General features: G+C 42.0%; 1 protein-coding gene across 18 annotated transcripts in view; it reads left to right on the top strand.

Moving 5' to 3' along the window:
* Positions 1-21,700, top strand: part of DPF3 (double PHD fingers 3) — a 246,937-nt gene that overhangs the window by 185,225 nt on the left and 40,012 nt on the right. For 16 of the 18 annotated variants that reach the window (XR_005597648.1, XM_039535057.1, XM_039535062.1 and 13 more), the window contains 2 exons: positions 5,549-5,686; positions 15,965-16,093. Coding sequence is in view for 15 of the 18 variants with exons in the window: in XM_039535057.1 (XP_039390991.1) it covers positions 5,549-5,686; positions 15,965-16,093 (267 nt within the window). In the remaining 3 variants the exon portion in view is untranslated. Of the gene's footprint in view, positions 1-5,548; positions 5,687-15,964; positions 16,094-18,815; positions 20,165-21,700 lie in introns of all 18 variants that reach the window. The other 2 variants (XR_005597650.1, XR_005597649.1) reach the window with 1 other exon arrangement.

Below are 21,700 nucleotides of genomic sequence, written 5' to 3' on the forward strand. Positions count from 1 at the left end.
TCCAACCCCTCAAGGTATCCACTGGGCCATGTATAGTGGGCCCCCTCCCACTCTGGCTTAAGTGTTCACTGGCCTCCTTCATTGCTAGGAATGCCCCTGCCTATTGCTATCCTTGGAAGCCCCCCTGTCCCTGTCATAAGGATTGCTACAGAAAAGAGGGGCCAGTTGTAGAATTTAGTTCAGCCTTAGGCTGTGCTCAAAAAAGAACTGGCAAAAACACTTAAGTTAAAATATTGTAGTGAAGTCTGTGAATAGTATCTGTAGCTCACAAGAATAGTGTCATTGTTTGTAAAGCTTCCTTTTAATTCACATGAGCATAAATGGGATAGTGCAGGATATATCAATTTAACAATCAAGTAATCTACTATGAACATCTCTCCATCTGTCTTTTCCAAGGTATGTAATAAGAGTCATATAAACCAGACAAATTTATCTTTTAAAATCATACTTCTTTTTACTATAAGCCATATAACAATAAGTGTTTTCTATTTGTCTTGTTTGTGTAAAATGTTAAGGGTTGTGAATTCTTGCTGTTTGCCTGCCTGATAATTTTTGTATCACCAGTGTGTCCCATGTTCTATGGCAAGGGTTCTCAAACTGGGGGTTGGGACCCCTCAAGGGGTTGCGAGATTATTACATGGGGGGTGGTGAGCTGTCAGCCTCCACCCCAAAGCCCTCTTTGCCTCCAGCATTTATAATGGTGTTAAATAAGTGTTTTTAATTTATAAGGGGGGGGGTCTCACTCAGAGGCTTGCTATGTGAAAAGAGTCACCAGTACAAAAGTTTGAGAACCACTGATCTATGGGATGAAGGATGATCTGGGTGGGAGTTCTTTCCTCTTCTGAAATGCAATCAAAGAGTAGCTGGCAGATACCGAAAGGTGGGAGATCAAAGTTGCCTTTCTTAAAGGACCTAAAAGACATTTCTTAAAGGACATATATCTAAGAATAGTCATGTTTATTAATGCCTCCCCCGCCCCCGATAGGAAATTCAAAGTTAAGGTTACACTTAAAAGCAGCCCAGTGAGTTTAAAGTTTAGATATATACATTTAAGGCATCCAAACAACCTTAATTTTACCTCTATATATCTGCTTCTTCACTGTAAGTATTATTTTTGTATTAAAGGTGTTTTAAAAAGGGTTTTAAGAAGCTTATGGCTGTAGGCATTTTAATTTGGAAAAAGTCTGTACTGATACAGTGAGTGTATAATTGCCATCTTTCCATCTTCCCTTCATCTTTTTTCATAAGGGCTATAGGAAGCCTGTGGTCTAGTGCTGTGAAAAACTTAAATTTGGAGGAGACTCTCTTGTATTTCTGTCTGACTCTTATAGTGCACCAGTGGCCATGGGATCTGGGCAATGAAAGAAGAGGTACAGAGACTTAAAGCAAAAGTGGACTTTACTCAGACCTTCCTAAAGTTTGTTTTTTTGTACTTAGATTTCCCCCATCTTCCCATCTCACCTTCTGTTGCTGTGATTAGGTGTTTATACAAATATAGGCTGCAAGTGATGTATTAAAACTGTGATACAGAAATGCTTGGGGATGGCTTTGATTTTTTCTTTTTTTTTTTTTATTAATTATAATAAATTTTCCTAGTGATCAGGTTACATATTGGAGTCTGTTGCCCCAAGGAAAAGGGATAGAGACTTACTTTTTTAAAATAAAAGCTTTGGTCTCCCATCAGTCACATGGCACGCCATCAAAAGCACACCAGGATTGATGGGCTGTTCTGATATTCCATTTGGATAGTGAATAAGTTCTCAAACATGCCTTCCACCCCTCCAAGAATTGATCCTGTGCACTAGGTCTTGCTAAGATCTTTTTATCATACTTAATTTGAAGTTTCTAGAACAAATCATTTTTGAGATAGACAAAAAAGAAAAAAGACTTCAAAACACACCACCTATTTTTCTGATTCCCATGTCTTAGAAACAGCTTGTATAATTCCCCATAAATTTAACCAATACAGAAGACACCTGCAAAATTTGAAGAGGAAAGGATCTTTTTTTTTTTTCATTTGAGGACCAAGGAGTTAAATTTGACTTGGCAGTGGCAAGTGAGTCTCTGCCTTAACATAATATTTAACAATACCAGCAAGGAATATACACAGTACTCTTTCATGTGCATACCAAGCAGCTGTAATATAGTGGTGTCTTTTGGTAACTATCAACCGGGGCTGGATTGGATCTGCTGACCTAGAGGTGAGAGAGACCATATCACTTTATCAGTTCCTGACCCAGCCAGCCTCCTGGGAATTTGTGTTAACATTTTATCCTTCTTTCATACCTTTGTGCCTTAGATCTAATGTGTTTTATTCATTTGGTGCCTGATAATCCTTTAAGTTCCATGGGCACAATTACCACTGAAATTAATGAGACTTGCACCTATGTTAATGGACTCTGACCCAAATTAATGGCCTCTCTTTAGTGTAAAATTAATCAGCATTTTATGGCCTCCTATTAAAAACCAAAAATTCTGGTCTCTTGGATAATAGGCCCTCACACTTGACCCCGTTGTTGGAACTCTTAGTAAAGAGGGCAAGGGCTGGATGTGTCTTTCAAACTGAATTCCCCTCTCACTTTGGGAGCTGGTCCCTCCTGAAGCATGTTTTCTGGCTAGCATGGAGAAAGCTTGCACTGCTGCTGCCTAGGTTGTGTGTTTCCTGCCCATATCGAGGCATTTCTTTAACTTTATTTTTTTAAATATATTTTATTTACACAAAAGCAAGATCAATGTTATACATGTGTTATTTAACCATAGTGGATGGAGAAAAATAGGAAAAGAATGGTTATCATTATGAATCATTGATTCTTATTGATATCATGCCATAGATAAGCATGCTTTACAAACACCTAAGACCAGGTATGTTCCCTGAGGGAGTTTACAAATTAATTAGAACAAGTTGAGTGTAGCAATGTCCTCACCCCTGCGGCGCCTCCTGCTGGTCTTTTCTGGGAATTAGCTCTCCAGCCTCTAGAGCGCCCTCTGCAGGCCAGTGTCCTGCTGCCTCTTGGCCCCCGTGTCCCTCCCAGGACCCAGTGTCCCTTTATCTGGGGTGCTGCCCTGTGGCAGTAACCCCTTTCTCTGTGGGTCTCCCCTCCCCAAGGAACTCTCACCCACTATCCCCACCTCACCTCAGTTTAAGGCCACTGCCTGTCATTGTCTAGCCCCCACACCCTGGGGCAGACTGCAGTATCAGCCTACTCATCACCGGCAAGGTTGGGTTTGGACCTGCTGCCTTTGCCTATCCCTGGGCTGCCCTCTGCAACCCCCAGTACCTATTTGCCTTCTGCTAGGCCGCAGCCTGGGGCTTTCCAGGCTGGAGCTCTCCGGCTCCTCTGCCTTTCCCCAGCCCTGCTTCACTCAGGTATCCTGTCTCTAGCTCCATGCAGCCAGGCCCATCTCCCTCTACAAACAGAGAGAGACTGTTGAGCGCCTGGCTCCCAGCCTCTTATATAGGGCCAGCTGAGGCTACTTCCCCAATCAGCCTAGCAGCTTTTTCCCCTGCCACAGTCCTCTCCCAGGGCTGTCTTTAAAACCCTCAGGGCAGGAGTGGGTAACCATCCCGCTACATTGAGATTACTTCACCAATGTATAGTCTACAATTTCACATAATCTCCTCCTTAATGTGGATCATCCATCTGCTTTTTGTGAGAAGTAGCAGAAAAGTTTTAAATAGTGAAACCCGATTACCTCAGTGTAAATGAACAAATGCTTTTTGAGCTTTTTTGCTGAGCATTAGAACATTGTTGGACTCCTGCATGTGGGGAAGGTGAATGTGCGGGGTCTGTCAGACCCCTGACACTCCCTGCTCAATGAAAATCCAGATCGGGTTACCAACAAGATAGCCCTCAGGGAGCCTAGAAGGGCCAGGAGGATACACTGACCAATCAATAGCCAACAGTTCAGTTAAAAAGGCTTGCCTGTTTTTTCTCTGGGCAGTGCAGAGTGAGACTGGAATAGAGGAGCTACAAGCTCCCCGTGATAACATAGGGCCAGACCAGGGCTTTGCCCTCAAGCACTGCAGATAGGCATTTGTCTTGGAGTTTTGTTTGTTTATTTAAAGGTGCAGACTGCCAAAGTTTGAGTTCATTACTTTTAGTGTGCTGTGTATGGAATGATGCCAAGCCTGTGGCCACAACTGGTGGACTGTGCAGGGTGTGCCTGCACTACCACGCTTGGCCTTGCTTTGCACTACCTGCCACAGTGAAATAAAGTTGTCTAGAAATTGCACTGTGTATTACAAGCACACAAATGACATGGTTAAGGGGCATTTTCAGAATCAGACCATCAGAGCTCCTTAGAGGGAGTATTGATCCTAAGAACTGGATGGAGAGCCACGAGCTGCTGGGTTCTATTCCCAGTGCTGACACCAACTGCCTTTCTGGCCTGAGGCATATTACATAGGGCTCAGTCCTGCAAACGGTACTGCGCAAAGTGTTTACTACCATGAGTAATTCCTGGGATGGTTGGACTAATCAGTAGTAAGTACTGGGTCTGGTAGTAAGAGTTTGCAGGATCTGTCCCTTATCCTCTCTGTCTCAGTTATCCTATCTGTAAAACTGTACTAATGAGACTTAGCTCACAAAATGGCTTTGAAAGAGAGTTAGTTGACATTTGATAAAGTGCTTTGAAGATGACAAGTGCTAAGGGTTGGGTTGTCATTTTACAGGCAATAACCTGAATAAACATAAATTCCTATTAAAAACTTTAACCTACAGCTATCATGGGTCTTGTGATAAAGCTCGACCCATTGGAGAGTGTCATGGGAGCATAAGTACTTTCATGAGTCTCAATGGTTTGAGTCTGTTAAGGCTTGTTGACTTGTTGACCAAATAAGCACATGCAAAATTTAATGGAGGATTCTCCATCACACAACAGATATTATTACTGGACCGCTCAGTGTGAAACTTAACTGGATAGAGGGTGGAAGCATCACTGCTGAATGGTGTTTGAACCAGAAGCAGTAGGTGATTCCTAACTTTTGTGTCTGGATTTAAATCGGGAAAGAAGATCTTTTAAAGATATTTTTTTCTTTTCTTGCTGTTAGTAATATTGGCTCCTTCTCCCTGAGGTCAGTAATCATGAAACAATGCTGCTTGGTCTCACTCCAATTCCCATTGGTAAAGAGCCCATTATATCACAAAACACCAACACCGCAAATGTCACTTAATTTAGTTTGACAGACAACCCTGTTGGCAGTCTCAGGGGACAGGTCAAGGACTGAGTGGGCCACGAAGATTGACCAACCCTCTCAACTTTAGAGATGCTCTATCCAGGCCAGGGATAAGGACCAATGCTGGTGTACAGTAGGGAAGCTTGAGTGTACTGTACATGTTCTGGTGATAAATAGAGGACATTAGCCTGCAGGGCTGTCAGTCTGTCATCTTTCATCAGCATTATATTTGCAAAGTTTCAGATAACAACAACAAGAAGGATGTACAGTGATGTTAGTGGGGGATGATGTATTAAAGGCCATTCTCACTGTTGCTGAAGGTACTGATATTCCATTCTCTTCTCCCTTCCCTCATGTTTCTTTCCCTCTCAGTCTGTGGCAAACGTTATAAGAACAGACCTGGACTGAGCTACCATTATGCTCACACTCACCTAGCCAGCGAAGAGGGGGATGAAGCCCAAGAGCAGGAGACACGCTCCCCACCTGTCCACAGAAACGAGAACCACAAACGTGAGTAGTGTTTGTTTTTGTCATCCCTTCAATCTTTTTTTCAGGGATGTTACCTCCACCTTCGTCTGTGCATTTCAGCAGTTGCTAAAATTGTTCTGCTTCTTTGTGAATTAGTAGAATCTGGATGTTTAGTGGAGCTAATTAACTTCAGCCTGCCCTGGTGCTGAGCTCAGCTAGTCAAGAATTCAGTTCAAACTCAGCATTAACTCTGCAGCAAATCACTCTTCCATCACTGCTCCTGTGGGGAGGAGATGACAAGGGAGAGGGAAGGAAGCCCCTCCTGCCTGTCATCAAACAGCCTCTTAGTGATTAGTGTGGAGATCAAGAAAATGCATAATTTGTGTCAGTGCATTCTCTGCTATTTTTCTTTGAGAAAAGATCTTTATTCACTTCTCAATTTTATGGTATACAATTATCAACAAATGCCCCATGACCCCACATCCCTAAACACCACTTTCTAAATATTAATCTGGAAAAATCGAAGGACTAAAAAATTATCTGCACAGATCTGATGGCACAAGAAAGGACAGAAGGGCTGTGCTCTGGGAATCCTAGCACCAAAGTAGGGGGAAGATAGTGTGTTTGCTGGCACAGGAAAGCCCATTTTAACCTTTTTAAGGCACAGGACTGGGAGTCAGGAAATCCATATTTTATTAGTGCCATTGTATCACTTAGCCCTCTTCTGCCTCAGTTTCCCCGTGTGCAAAGTAATAATTGCCTCCCACTCAGAGATATCATGTGGTTAAATTCATTAATTTTTGTAAAATACTTTCAGGTTCTTAGATGGAAAATGCCATTTTAGTTCAAAGTAATTATTATTGTTGTTTATTATTTATTGACAACCGAATGAAATGCTTATCAGTATAAAATACAGGGCAAATTCTTTTCTTCCTGACATAAGTATAAAGGAAGAAACTTGGATCTAGGAAGCCATTTCCCCCTTAAGCAGGATAATTCATAATTGTCTCATGTGGTTGTGGGGAGGGGTTCTCCTTTCTCCAAAGCATCTACTATTGGCCATTGTTGGGTTGGGCTGATCCTGTTGGGCAATCCTAAGGTTTTTATCACTTTTCCGCTCCACCTTTTCATGTTTAACATGTTTACTAAGATGTTTTGACTTGTCCAGAAGCAGTTTTGACTTGCTGAGTTGTTGATAAACTTGAATTGACCATTACTCCATGGAGTTACTGTTCTGGCAGGCTTTAGAATATCACCATCTGGCCATTATCTCACAGGGAGCTGTAAGAGAGGGTTTTTTGTTTCTTTATTTTGTATGCTGTCTCTAGATTAGTTTTCTGTGTCTGAAATAGGGTCTTACGATACTTATCTACCTGATGGGGCTTTTGAGGCTTAATTAATTTGTGTTGATCTTAGCCCTTCACAGAGAAGCAAACTGAGAAGGGCACACAATCCCCCACCATTCAGCTTGGCACAGGGGCCAGAGGGAGGCCAAGTTCTTGCGGTTCTGAGCTTCAGGGACTGGGAGAGGTTAGCGCTGTGAGTGGTACCAAACTCCACAAAAGGAGTTAGGGAGGATGGAATGATATACCTCCTTCATTCCATGCCAGCCAGCAAATCTGGGCCATTGTGGAGGAGAGCACACTCTGCTCTCTGAAAAAAAGTGCAGCAAGAGCTGCTTGGACTTGTGTGTCTCCCGAGCTCCTGCAGGCATTGTGCTTGATGCAGGTGTGATGCCTCCGGCAGAGGTGGCTGGTGTGCAGCCTCCAGCACAGAGAGTAGCTTAATGCCACAAGCATCCCCTTTGCATTTGTAAATCACTCTGAGATCCAGATCTTTGAGTGGAATGTTCTCTCTGCTCAAGAATCAGTGGCTACTGAGAGTGGGGACAGAAACCACGTAAAAGTGCCAAGAGATTTGTGCTGGGGGGAGTCACAGTAGGCTGAGAGGCAAATCTCTGGACTGGCTGTTTATTCTCTTTTTCTGTTTGTTGGTTTACAGCCTGGAGATCAGCTCTTGCATATTTCCTCTTTCACTTGGCAATATTTAATTTATGCTGCCATCCATCTTCCATGTGAATGCTAATTGTCCACGTTGCTAATATACAGTCATTAAATAGCCCCTTTGTACATGGGGATGGTGGGGAGCCAGAGCATCAGATCCTTCCTTTCCCCTAAGTACTGCTGGGCATGTGTTATGAATTAGATTTGACAGGTCTGCTGTGTCACAGGGTCTGGGCTTCAAAAATCCTCTGTGTGTGGGCTTGTGTGGGGAGGAGGGGATGTTAATCCAAACAGCTAATCTGCAACCTACGGAAGAGAAGGTCCAGAAGTACAGTAAATAGCAGGCACTGATTATTTCCTTAGCAGTGTGGCAGAGAAATACAAGCAGCCTAATTTAGAAAAGGCAAAGCAAATCCAAAGCAGCCATTTGGAATTTGCAGTGCTGTGGGAGGTGGGGTCTGTTGCAGTGAGGTTGAGGCAGACTGCTCCAGTATGAACTTCTTGCCATTTTATTCTCTCTACCACTCCCAAGTCTCCTGTTCAGTCACTGCTTGCAGCAGTATCCACAGTAACACCTGCCCTGCTGACACAGAGCAGAGTCTCTTCCAGTCAGTTATTGATCCTCTGACTGGTGCCATCTTAACAGTTGATGGTCTCTCATCTCTCTCGCAACGCTCCTCTGTCCCCATGCCCTCAATCACCCGCAGGCCATCTTGGATGGCTACATATATGTTCCAGGGACTGAAAAAAAGATTTATATAGGAACAGCCTAATTTAAACTGACTGGCTTCTGATGGGTCTGTATCACAGAACAACAACCTGCCCAGGTGGGATATTCCATTTCTTCTGAACCTCTCACTCTCCTTATCACTATTTCGTGGATTTTGTTGTCTGCCTTACTCACATATAGTTCAGCCTTTCCCAAATCACCTTCTCTGACCTCCTATTTTCCCCTAAAACAAGGAGCCTGTGCTTTTTAATACAGGCTGTGACCATGCAGCTGATTTACTTATACGTCTCAGCTCACTCCCTTGATATGGGGGGGATGTCCCTTCCTCAAGACCCAAACTTGCCTTCGTCCCATACAGACTTGTTATCTAATGTCGCAAATACTTGTCAGCCGGGTTTGAAATCATGAAAAAGAATGTATAAAAAACTGCTTAAAAACCAAGGAAACCTGAACCCTGACAATAGAACAAAATGGTTCCACATCATGTCAAACCTGCTCTTCTGCTGTCTTCATCCTTCACTATTTGGCATTGGCAAGATGTGAGCTTCGAGCCCGGGGTGAGTCCATGAATCTGCCACTGAACACATGTTGCAATATATGTACATCTCACCTAATGTTATAGGATGACTTGAGGTAGCTGGCGCCTGCAGATTTTAAAAGGTTTGTAAAGTGGGATTTTTATTAACTTGATATCTGTCTATTTAAATATATGTTTCAATGAATGTGGTATTGTAAAACTAATTTAATTGCTAAAGGAACAGAAAGGTGTGTGCCTGTCTGTAAGGAACTAACCTTCTCCTTTTAAATGGGAGGGAATCATCTAAGTGGCACTTTGCTTTTTAAAACTTAAACATTAGGATGATTTCTAGTGTTCAGAAAAATTAGGGTCTCATAGTACTGTCTAAAGTCAGTCATAGTGTGAACAGATGCTGTTCAGACTTCATGTGCCTGGACATCTTTTCCAATACCAGTCCGGACTTGCCACACACTCTGCTAATGCTGCTGCAGTCCAGAGCATTCACACAGCTCTGCTAACATGCAGATTTGACTTGTCAAACCAACAGCTGTACGAGTTCAGGGCATCTGCCAAGTTTGCCCATTTCTATGGCAGATCTTGTGATGTGGACAAATCTCTACTTGAGAGATCAGTCAACGGCATTTGTGTATTCTAAGCATAATTAGATACCTAGTCTTCAAAGATAAAAAATTAATGCACTAACCTCACTGTGCTTCCAAGCTGTCCTCCAGCTCCCCCACACAGCCTCCTTTGAAACATTTTTATTTCCATCCAGGCAGGGGTCTGGAGATGAATAAATGACAAGAGCCAGCCCCTCAGTTGGAGATGAACTGTTTGTTCCTCTCCACAAGCAGCATCAATTTGAAAAGCTACATCAGGCCTCCATTTCTCTGCCTTAGTGCTGTTTCTCACTGGGGAGGTGATAGGAGCTACATTTGAATGCAGGAATGCTCCAACACCCACCTTCCTACAGGAAATCCTACAGCAGGTGCCTTTTGAGTGAAGAGCTGCATATGCCCTGATTAGATATCTCATTAGTTTATTCCATTTTTCTTTCTTTTCCTTTGTTGTTTTATATAAAGGACTGAATGTAAATGTCATTTTAAAATGAAATTTGATGGTGCCGTCAGACTTATAGCATTAAGGTTGCATAACAGGTTTCATTTGTACCCTCTATTTTTAATTAATCATAATTTCCCCAAACATTTACCTTTTGGGCTGACATTTTCCATGCCTGAATGTTGTGGGGAAGTTTGAGGAAACCTTGTTCAGTCATTATGAATGCAGGGAGGGTGAAAACATACATTTCCCCATTATACAAAATCTTCTTGAGACTTTAAATGGCTGGGCACAGAAATTTTGGCAGGAAAGTAGCCTTCATTAAGGAGAAGCACTTTGAAGTGTTTTGGAGGAAATTGATCCTGATTTGACTGAGTAATTGGCCTTTAAAAATCATATGCTGCATCACTACCACTTCCTCCCTCAAAAAAACCAAGGTTGGCTCAGGTTTGGGCCCTCTGGGAGGAAAAATTTATAATTCACATATTTATATTTTTTATTATAATTTTTCTCTCACATCTCGACTCCTTTCTCCAAAGCAGAATACAAACCCAAGAAAGCTCCCAGTGTTTGACTGGGCTTGAAATTAGTTAACATGAGTTCACACATGCCTCATGGGTGAAATTTCCATCCTCAAAGTGCTCTACGTTTAGGAGGGACCAATGTGTGCCCATAATGTACTAGCCCATTTTGGATGAGTGCAGAGCTGCACTGCCCCAGTGTGAGCTCCAGGATGGATTGTGTCACAGGTAGTGCAATCCCTCCCTAAGTTTCCGGTGTGATGGGAGTGCTATATTTCCGACCCTAAAAGTTAAAAACTCATAAATCAGATCCCTCCCAATCCTGAGAGACGCCCAGAAACCAGGAGATTTTAATATAATGGGTTTTTGGTCTGTTTTCTCATTTTTAAACTCACCCTGGTCATCTCCAGTGTGTGCTGGACAATTACCATGTCGCCAGCTCTTACAGATTTATAGTGAATCACATGATTTTGTCCCCCTGGTGCAGGAGCTCTTGCTAGAAGATTCAGCTGAGATCAAACTGCTCAAATTTGTATAAAGTGCTGCCTGACGGCTGACAGCTAACACCTTCTCCCCAAACCCAAAAAATCCAATTAATTATTATGTCCTCCCAGCCCCACACCTGCCCACCCACAGCCCATCAATTAATTATGGTCTGTAGCCCCATAGCTGTTCCTGTGAAAATGGCATCAGATGCTCCCTGTCCTACCCAAAAACTCCTCTTGGCTCATAAGGGGAGGATGGGAGAACCCTATCTGTCTCCTGCAGAAGGTCTGATTTGACCGCTTTTCCCACTACCCCACCTCTTGGGAAAGACCTGCCAATCAGGGCTATAGAACAGGGCTAGAAATCACACGAAGGCCGGAGCTTCTTGTGTCATCACGAGACTGATTCCAGCAGGGGCCAAAATGCTGCTATGGGAGTTGCCAGTTCTGGGTGTGTGCGGATTGTACCATCTCTTTGGATGGTGCAGCCTTCTTCTCAGGCTTGCATGGCAAAGAATCTGGCCATTTCCTATCATTTTGTTTGACTTGCATTTTTCCTCCCATGAGTTTTGATGAAAAAGTTGTAAAAATAGTTTATAGGAGAGAGCAATACATAGAAGTATATGTGTGTGAGTGAGCGTGAGAGAGAGAGAGAGACAGAAGGTGGGTGAAGTGAACTAAAATTTATTTGAGCTCCACTTGGCCTGTCCTTCACTACACCCACAGATTATGCCATCTACCTTGTGTTATTCTAATCCAGAGCTCTGCCCTACACTAAAAAACTGGCAGGTCTGTGCAATGAGCCATTCCCTTTGCAACCCACCCCCATGAATTTCTCCATTTCTCACTAAAAACTGGGAATAAGCCAGGTGGAAGTGGGTGCATCTCCAGCTGGGAATCCATCTCTCTTGCTCTGTTAGAGGGTGGCTTTTCCTGAGGTATATCTTCTAGCAGCTGCTCCCCCAAACTCCCATTGATGTATTTTTATATTTTAATTTCTTGTTTTTTGAGTCTGTCTAGTCTCTGTAGATGCATTTTGAGCAGCAAAATAAGGGGACATGCTACAATTCCTTACACTTGAGAGATGAAGTAATAACAGGTGGCAAGACCAGAGGCAACCGGAGCTAGGATTCTGGTTGCTATGGAAACATGTCAGCCCTTCAGAGGGATGAGATCTGTCAGCAGTAGGGGGGCAAAGAGAGCAAGAGAAGCACAGTGGCACTTACCCTATAGGTTCAGATTATATATCATCGAGTTCTCCAAGGGAAAACTTGAAATACACAGGATGGGTTATTGGCTGGTTTTGAACTGAGCTGGCAGCCAAATGTTGGACGTAGATGTGAACGGTGGGGAACAGGTACAGGAGGGGGAATCTGGGCCTAAGTTTGAGACAAAGAAGCTTGTAATATTTTCTAAGAAAAATCCATTTTTTTTTATTCATTGCAAAATATGGGCTTTCAGGATATGCTTCTCTAGGTATCCATTATGGAATATTTGGCCTCACGTGGAAGCAAAGGGCCTGATTCAAAGCCCTTTGAATTTAGTTGGAAGACTTCTAGTGATTTTTGTGAGCTTTGGATCAAGCCCAAAGTGAGTAAGGCAATAGAGGGAACCGCCATGCTGTGAAGATTATTATTACCCCTGTTTATTACGGCAGTGCTGAAAGGCCAGCCAAGAATGGGCCCCCACTGTGCCAGGCACTGTACAAACACTAAGTGGTAGATGGTCCCTGCCCTGAAGAGCTTACAGTGTAAATAGACAAGACAGACACAGGATGGGGGAAGGGGTGGAACACACAGGCAGAGTGAACTCTGAGATGGCAGCAAATGGAGTGTTAGTTTCATTTATTTATTTGTTTATGTGTACGGGTGGTGGGTGAACCCCCGCATTGGGGAGGTTAGCCTGCTGGCTGCGCCCCTTCTGCCCAAGGCCCTGCCCCACTCACGCCAGAGCCTCTATCCCCCCCTCGGCAACTGGAGGAGCCCCATGGCCTGCCCACCTCAGCCCCGCCAGACCGCCCCCCCCCAGACACCAGTACAGTCCCAGCTACACTGGGTTGAGCTGCCAACCCCCCTGAGCTGGCCACACTGAGCCAAGCTGGCCCCTGGACGGGATGGGCCCTGGCCCCACCAAGCACCAGGCCGAGCCATTGGCCCCTCTGGAGCTGCCGGCTCAGCCCCAGCCACACTGGGCCAGGCCAAGCCGCTGGCCTCCTCACACCTGGCCAGCCCCTGCGCATGACTGAGCGAGCCACTTCACTCCCTCGCCAGACCCTCTGGCCCACTGCTGACTCGCCACGTTCCCTCCTCACTTCCTCACCCCTGAGGAGGAGGGACGTGGCGAGCAGCAGTGGGCAGGCAGCAGCAGATGGTGGCAACCTCGGGGCAGGGCCACCGCGGCCCAGGTAGCGGGTCGGCAGCAGCTGTGCCAGGGTTGGCTTAGCCTTCCTTTGCCTATTATACCTGCTGCCTCTGTTTATGTGGGTGCATTAACTTAGGAGAAGATAAGATAAATGGAAAGAAGGAGGATGGGAAGGGGGTGGATAGAGCAGGAGTAAAGAGGGTAAGAAAGTCCCTTTTTAATGGCATCCATCTAATTGTAAGCAATTTGCTGTATTCATTTAAAGTGGCAAACACCAAAAACCCCCAACATAAAAAAAAAGCCTCCATCCTGATTCTTCACTACATTGCAACTTGTGTGGTGGTTGTGCAAAGTAGGTGCAAAACATTACCGAATGAGAATTCTCTACTCATCGCATGGTAGCATTTTACACGCAATTTGCATTCAAGTTGCACAAATATAAAGGACTACAACATGGTGCAAGGCAATGGAGAATTAGGCCTCTTCTTTGCAGTGTTGCCAACCCCATGCATTTAAAAATCATGAGTCAGGCCCCAAAAATTGAGATTGGCATAAAATCCATGAAATTTAAAAAATAAATATGGAGTTCTTTTTATTTGCCTTCTGGTTTATGAGCCTCTGTGGTTCACTTTTCAAGTACAGCTGAAACAGTTCTAATTTTGAAATGCATAACAGGGACAAAAATTCTCTGTAACCATGAGGACAAGAAGCTTTTTTTTTTTAAATAAAAGCTCATATATTCATATGACTCCAGGAGTCACAGAGTTTAAGGCCAGAAGGGATCTCTACATCATGTAGTCTGACTTTCTGTAGATCACAGGCCTCCAACACCACCCAGCACCCACACACTAAACTCAACAATGGACATGAGACAAAAGTAAATGAAACCTACAGCAGACTAGGCTGTTATGTGCCACAATGAGAGAATAGGTGGGACTGAGATGCACCAGTGCTAGAAGCCCCCATAATGACAGGGAAATGATTAAATGAAATATACCCAGATTAGCCCAGCAAGTGACCCGCACCCACATGCAGCAGAGAAAGGAGAAACTCTCCAAGGTCACTGACAATCTGACCTGGGGGAAATTTCCTCCCAATCCCAGATATGGCATTCAGTTGGACTCTGAGCATAGAACCATCCAGCCAAGTACCCGAGAGAGAGAGAATACTTAGTGCCATCTCAGACCTCTGGCCCATCCTACTCAGTGGCCCATCTCCAGCCATGACCATCCATGATGCTTCAGAGAAAGGAGATAAAAAAACCTCCCAGCATACACTAGGGGGAAAAATCCCTTCCTGACCCCTGTCAGTGGCCAGTTGAAATCCTGAAGCATGAGCTTTAGGAAAATAAGACATAAACTGGAAGTGAGATGCCTTTCTATTGAGTCCTGCCCCCTGCCATCACAAGTAACCCCATCATTCAATTGCACTCATACATTTGCCCAATTCTCTCTTAAAACTAACTAAGTTGTTTGGCCCCACAAGCTCAGGCTTTAAGAAAAACACAACCTTGTTTAGCCAAACCCAGCATTTTTAAAAATGTGTTTTGAACTGGAACCTTATGGAATTTGAAGGTTAATTTGCCAGGATTTCTGAGATCCTTTTCTTTTGTTTTTAAACCAAATGTTTGGTGGAGCCTAGGTCTTTTCTGCACAAAAACTCACAGTAGTCTGATGACAGGTGTCTTTTTCAACTGATTTAGTTAAACTGGTGCAAACCCTTATGTGGACACCCTTAAACCATTTTTAAAATGTCTTGTATTGATTTAGTTAAGTAGGTATAAATCTGTATGTAGACAAAGCCTTTGTTGAAAACACCGAGCCACATTTAATAGAAATAACAAACTGCACCTGTGAATATGACCTGAACAGACCTGTTCAGTCAACGGTTCATGAAACTTTTGGGAATCCTGGTGTGAGTTTGGTGTTTTGTGTCTTTACAATTTTTTTCTATTTTATTTCTCTTCCCTGGTTGCTTGTGCAAAAGAAAAATGACAGGGAATACTGGCTAAGGCTCTGATTTTGCCTGTGGTTCCATTAGCAGAGACCCCATTTATTTGGGATTCTGTATGGACACAAGGATTGCTAGCAGATTCCAGTGGAGGATCAGGGTCTAGCTGATTATATGAGGAAAAGGTGACATTTACTGTATGCAAAGTGCTGCGAAAGGCACAAAGTACACAAGCTAAAGAAAGAGAGAATGGTTTTCCCCCTCTAATTTCTTTCTGTTATAGAAATCCTAAGAGTTATTTATAAAAATCAAATAAGTGTAGGTAAAAATTTTTAGAGTAAGAAATGGAATGTTTAAGCTGACCGTGTTTCTTTAAAAGAAAAAAAAGTAAAACACTTAGAATTGCTCAGTATCAACACAACCTCTCCACATGTTAAGGGAGAGCAGGACATTGCTCACCAGACTCATCCATTTGAACAGGGTGTTCAGAAGAGCCTCAGAGCTCTGGGCCTTGGTATGTAATGTACTTAAAATGAAAGTGATTTGTACAATTCACTTGTCACCCTAACTGAAAATATTTGGGGAAGGCTATTGTCACCAAAGTCATCAAATTAATGTCACAGCGAAGAGGAGAAGGGAGAAATGTACATAGTGTGTGCTCTTTAAGTAAATATGATTTCTAACCTGCCTGCAGCCCAGAAAGGACCAGACGGGGCCATCATTCCCAACAACTACTGTGACTTCTGCCTTGGAGGCTCCAGTATGAACAAAAAAAGTGGCTGTCCTGAGGAGCTTGTGTCATGCTCAGACTGTGGACGCTCGGGTAGGTGACTTCTCCTTGCAACTTTCTAAGATGAACAATTTAGCGCGATTCCCTTTTTGCTCTTTCTGATGTTTTGGGGGTAGTTGCTTATTGTTTGTGGGGAAGGATGGTTGTCAGAGTTTCTGTTCTGCTAATGGGCTAACCAGACAATTAGGATCTAATCTGTGAATCTATCTATATAATGCTATATTGTATTTATTGGCTGCCATGAACATAAGTACTCATACTTGTTCTTATTTAAATGGAAGGAGAAAATCCTATGACAATGTTAAAGGATGGGCTCTGTCTTCAAATGCCGTAATTACAAATGTAAATTACTTTCAAGATTTATGAAAGTTGCATGACGAGCATTTCCATTGATTACACATTTCATGCATTTCTTCATCCAAAAAAGAAAGAAGGGGAAATTACAGGGTAGGCATGGCAGTAGCTGTCAAGAATTATCCTCTTACAAGATGACTATCATTAATTTTGTTTAAAGAGGTTTTTTATTTATATGTTTTCTTCCTGTGTCTCTTTTTAAATTTAGGAAGTTGCATCTTTCCCCATCCTGAGCTGTCTTTATTTCTGAGTTGTTGGTTGTTTTTTCTTTTTTGTCCCAGCTGAGCTGTTATTTTTGGCTGGGGGAGGGAATTCCAATTCAAATTTCCCAATTGTTGTGATTTTTTGGAAAGGGGGGAGGAAGGCCATGGATTATAAGTGAAAACAAAAGAAAACATTGAAATTTGAAACCTTCAAAATTGCTGTTACTTCTGTTCTTTATTCACTGGAAAGTGTTTGTTGCATAATTGCTGATATATAATGTAGAGTGTTCTAGTACTGAAATAACAGCCTGCTCATGCTCTCATTGAAATTAATATCAAAATCCCTATCAAATTCAAAGGGAGCAGGACTGAGCCCTAAATGACAAATGTCCTCAACCGTTGTTCTGACCTTTGAAGACAATTACTTATCAGTGGACCAATGGCAACCCTTGGTCTTCTAAGGGCTTTGCTACAAGTGCTCTGCAAACACTAACATGAGTCTTTTTGCGCTTTTGTGTTTGCTTCATAATAAAGGAGAAGAAGCTTACACTGTCTACACTGACATACTGGAAAATGATGCCCGTTTTCCCTTTTGCCTGGGGTGTTATTTCCCAGCCTCGCTCATTTCAACGTTGCCCCAATCTTGCACAATGACAGGGATCAAAATGTTCTGTCACGTAGCGATTTGTTACGGTAATTTCATATTTGTCTTCAGAACATGACTGAGATACACTAGTTTGTTGGCTTCCTCGTTGTATTGCAAAGTAGATTATCAGGCCTCATGTAGCTGTTGTATCCTATCTGTGGACAAGCCCCACAAAACAATTCCATTAAACACTTTTTACACATTCTCATCCGCCTGAGTCATTTACAAGGGTTCTCCATCTGTGTGATAGATGTGTGATGAGAATGCCTAAGGTGCAACTATACATAGTTTTTTAACCTATAATATTAATGACTAGTGGTTGCCATCTTTACTTTTCTTGGTGATGAAAGACAAATGGAGGAGAGGCCATGTGCATTCTTTTGTTTCTTCCCAGTATTCAGTCAGTCAAATCACATCCCTAGGAAGTGATTATTTTACTTACCGATTCTTTTATTATATTCATTTCCTTTTGGGGTACAGGATTTGATTCTAAGTCTGTTCCTTAGGAAATACAGTATAATTGCAACAGAGCTGCTTCCTTCAGCTTAAGGGACCAAGCAATTGGTGTATCATCATGTTAGTTAGTGCATCTGAATAACACCACAAACCTCCCCTACCAACACGATGCTTTCATTTTCCTAGGGCTCAAGGGCCATATTTTGCCCTGCATTTCTTGAAGTGGGATTCTGACATCTGTACTGCAAATTACATATCACATTTGATTCAGAAAAAAGTTCAGTTTTACAGATTTCAGTATTTAACTTCTCTTTTTAAAGTTTTGTTGTTGTTTGTTGTTGTTTGTTTGTTGCTCCTGATGTCTGTGCTGAGGATTTCTTACCCTATATGGAAAAAATGGAATGAAAGACTTCCAAACTTTCGAGTGTCCCCCAATGCAAATCATTCTTTATTCTAGCAGTTTTAGCTGCTAGATGGTGTAGATTCATTTTTGTTTTTCACAAGTGACTCCATAGAATTTCTAACATGGAATATATTAATTTAATGAATATTTAGTCTTTAAAATGTTTTTCACTTTGTCTTCAAAGGAGCTACTTTAGGGCAGAGACAGGAAGAGACAGAGATGAGAATTTTTTAAAAAACCCACCCCATTGCAATACTGATGAAATACCTAGTGAGTTGTTATTCTACAGCAGCAAATTCATGACAGTTGATGCCAATCTGAAGGACAATCATTGTACTTAAATCTAACAGCTTCTAATTATTTATGTGGTCTAAAAATCTTTTAAAGCTGATCAAAGTAATCAAGAGAGAATAGTTTTAATGTCTCTTGAAGAGAGGAAAACAACATTAACCCTTTCGCTGCCATACCTACGGGCATCTGTGTTATTGTAGGTTTTTTTCTTTAAAAGAGAAACCAACCCCTTTTTACCTTTTCTTACTGCTATTCTACTGTCCTATGTTGTTGTTGATTTGTGGGCACACACACACCTACTGGGTTTATAGTCTGCATTGTTTGATAATTATGATGATTTAAAAAATAATGATGATGCCTGTTGCTTAACCCATGTGCTGATATATTCATCATACATGTCAGCTCATTTGGGAAGAGAAGGCAGGAAGGAGGAAGCAGCGCCAGCACGCACTACGGAGGACTTGTTCGGTTCCACATCGGAAAGCGACACCTCAACATTTCACGGCTTTGATGAGGATGATGCGGAAGAGCCTCTCTTGAGCCGAGGAGGCGGCCATGGTAGCAGCTCTCCCTCTACAAATAAAAAGGGTGGCTGCTAAAATAACTAAACAGACACAGAAACTCTTTGAGCGATTTTCTATCCTTTTTACTACTATGATTATTATTACTAGTTTTTTTTTTTAAATTTTAGATCCCTTTTTTCCCTTTTGGGTGTGTACACTGAAAGCACAAATGTATAAAACATAGACTACTTCAAAGAGACAGAAAGTTTTGATTCACTTTTTATTTTTTCATTTTACTTTGTTTCCTTTCTCCTCCTCCTCTTTCTCTCTGGAAACCTGAAATGTGGATTTAGTTTTTTTTTTTTTAATTATGAGCAGAGTTGATTTTCTCATCTTTTAATATATAACAGCAAACAACAAAAAATACAAATGGGTTGGAGAGCAGAAAGCCAACCTAAATAATTTTTTAATTATTATTATTATTTATATATTCTATATATTATTAGAAAAAAGACTTTTTAAATAAAAAATACAAAAAACAAAAAAGCAATGGACATCTACTTGATACTAGAACTGTTTCTAGAAAAACCACTGTGGGGTGGATTGTTTGAGATGACAATGAAGCCCTTGGTTTGATGACTTCTGCAATGTGAGATTTTGCACTTACTGTAGCACGTGGAATTTGTGACTCCCCCTCACGTGCTCCTCTACCACTCACCCTTAGCAGCTTGAAAATGCAAGCAGCTCTGAAGACCATGACATTGAGGAACACATTTCCATCATTCCTCTGGACTCCTCTGCACTCGTAAGAGATCTCCTCCTCCGCCCCTCCAACCTTTTCATCTCCTCACTCCGTGCAGCTTTTTTTCTCTTTTTTTCCCCTCTGCTTCACCTTTCACCTCATGGAGAGCAATTTTCAAGCACAGGGATGGAATATAAATGGCAAGTCACAGACTCTGCAAAGACAAAACGGCTGAAGGAATGAATCATTGAAGAAACTAAAAGGAAAAATACCTCACCTATATTTTTCTTTCTTTCTTTCTTTTTTTTTTAATTCAGACACACATTTTGTTGCCCAGATTTTTCTTTCTCTGTAGTGTCTTGTGAGGCACTTTGTGTTGTTTTTCAATAGCTTCTCTTGAAATAAACCAAAGCAATACTCACTGAAGTCCTGAGGGCAATGGAGAAGAGAGTGATTCCCTCCCAGCGCTGTCCCACGACCAAGGAGCCATGCGACAGATTTGAAAGGTATGTCCCAACAGAAATGTTTTTCAGCCACTGTGAACTCTTTGTGTGGTGGATTTTCAACAAACCATTTATTGTTTTATTATAGCAGTAAGTCCTTTAAAGTAAACTGTGTGATTGTGTTATGTACAGCAGGCTAGATCCTGTTCCCTATTAATTTAGTGGGAGTTTTGGAGGAGCAGGCTTCGGCCCAATACGTATAACTAGGAATAAAGCATACCCAAACATTAAGCGTGTAGGTTCCACCCTGCAGTCCTAATGCTCTCATTGTAAGGACTGCAGGATTAGGGGTAAGGATATATTTTTGTCATTTTATAGTGCCAACATAAACCACAAAGGTGAGATCCTGACCCCACTGAAGTCAACGACAACATTTCCATTGTCTTCAGTGGAGTCAATTTCACGCCAAGAGGGAAGCTTGAGTGGTGTGTTCATGTTCCCAGAACTCATGATAGAAACACATGCATGCACTGTAGACTTTGGGTGCACATTGTTCTAGTTCTTGAGTAAATCATGTCCAAAAGGGGCTGGTTATTTCCATTACTCGCTTTCTTTTGCTGGGGCAGCCCAGCCCAGTTTGTAACAGGTATTTTATGGCTCCTTCAGCCTTTTTGTTACATTCCAGTGTTGAAATAAACTCTAATCCTGAGTGTGATGCTTCTGTGCATCTTTATAGTTGACATCAAGAATGAAATAACTAATGGCCAGAATCTGCCATCAGATATGCAGGTGTAAATCCGGAGTGATGCCATTGACTTCTGGATTCCATTAAGAATCTGCCCTTAGAACTGTAGAAAACGATCCTGCATAAAATTACAAAATAAATCTGTATTTTTATATATAGTATATATTAATGCATGTGTGACCCAAAGAAAGTTTCCTTTAAGGCATCCCCATGTTGGTAATCTTTTCCTGTTGTTGTTCTACTGGGCTATGTTCCCACTGCTGTGTCAAGTCATATTATAATTGATCAAATGTCACATCAATGGTATTTTGACTCAACCATGTCAATGAAACATGAACATTAACATTCACTCTTTCCACAATCATTCTGTTTTGTTTGAACAAATACATGGAATAGATTTCTAATATTTTGTTTCTACAGTCTGCAGTTCGTGAAACTCTTCTGTGTTTATTAAAAGCTTAAATTCCATCTTGCTTCTGATGGCAAGCCACAAGAACAGAGCTGTCCAATTATCTCAAATCCCTGAAAGAATAATAGCCTCGTAGTCATTGTTTTGCTTATCTATCTGTTATTTTATTCATATATATTAGAATCCAGACATTAAAATGTGAAGACTGAAGGAATGGAAGTCAGGGTGGAGGATAGTATGGAGTGGAGTCCGCAGTTGAATAGACACATTGGCCACATTATTTTCTTACTGGCCCTAATATGAATCCAGAGTAATACCAATAAAGTCAGTGGAGTTCCTTTGGATTTGTGTCAATGTAGCTGAGAGCAGAATCTGGTCCAGTAGTTCTGAAGACTTAAAAGGAGGCTATGAACTTGAAATCTAATATATTTCAAAAAATGAGTTT

Source organism: Mauremys reevesii, linkage group 4, assembly GCF_016161935.1.
Source record: "Mauremys reevesii isolate NIE-2019 linkage group 4, ASM1616193v1, whole genome shotgun sequence".
NCBI lineage: Eukaryota > Metazoa > Chordata > Testudines > Geoemydidae > Mauremys > Mauremys reevesii.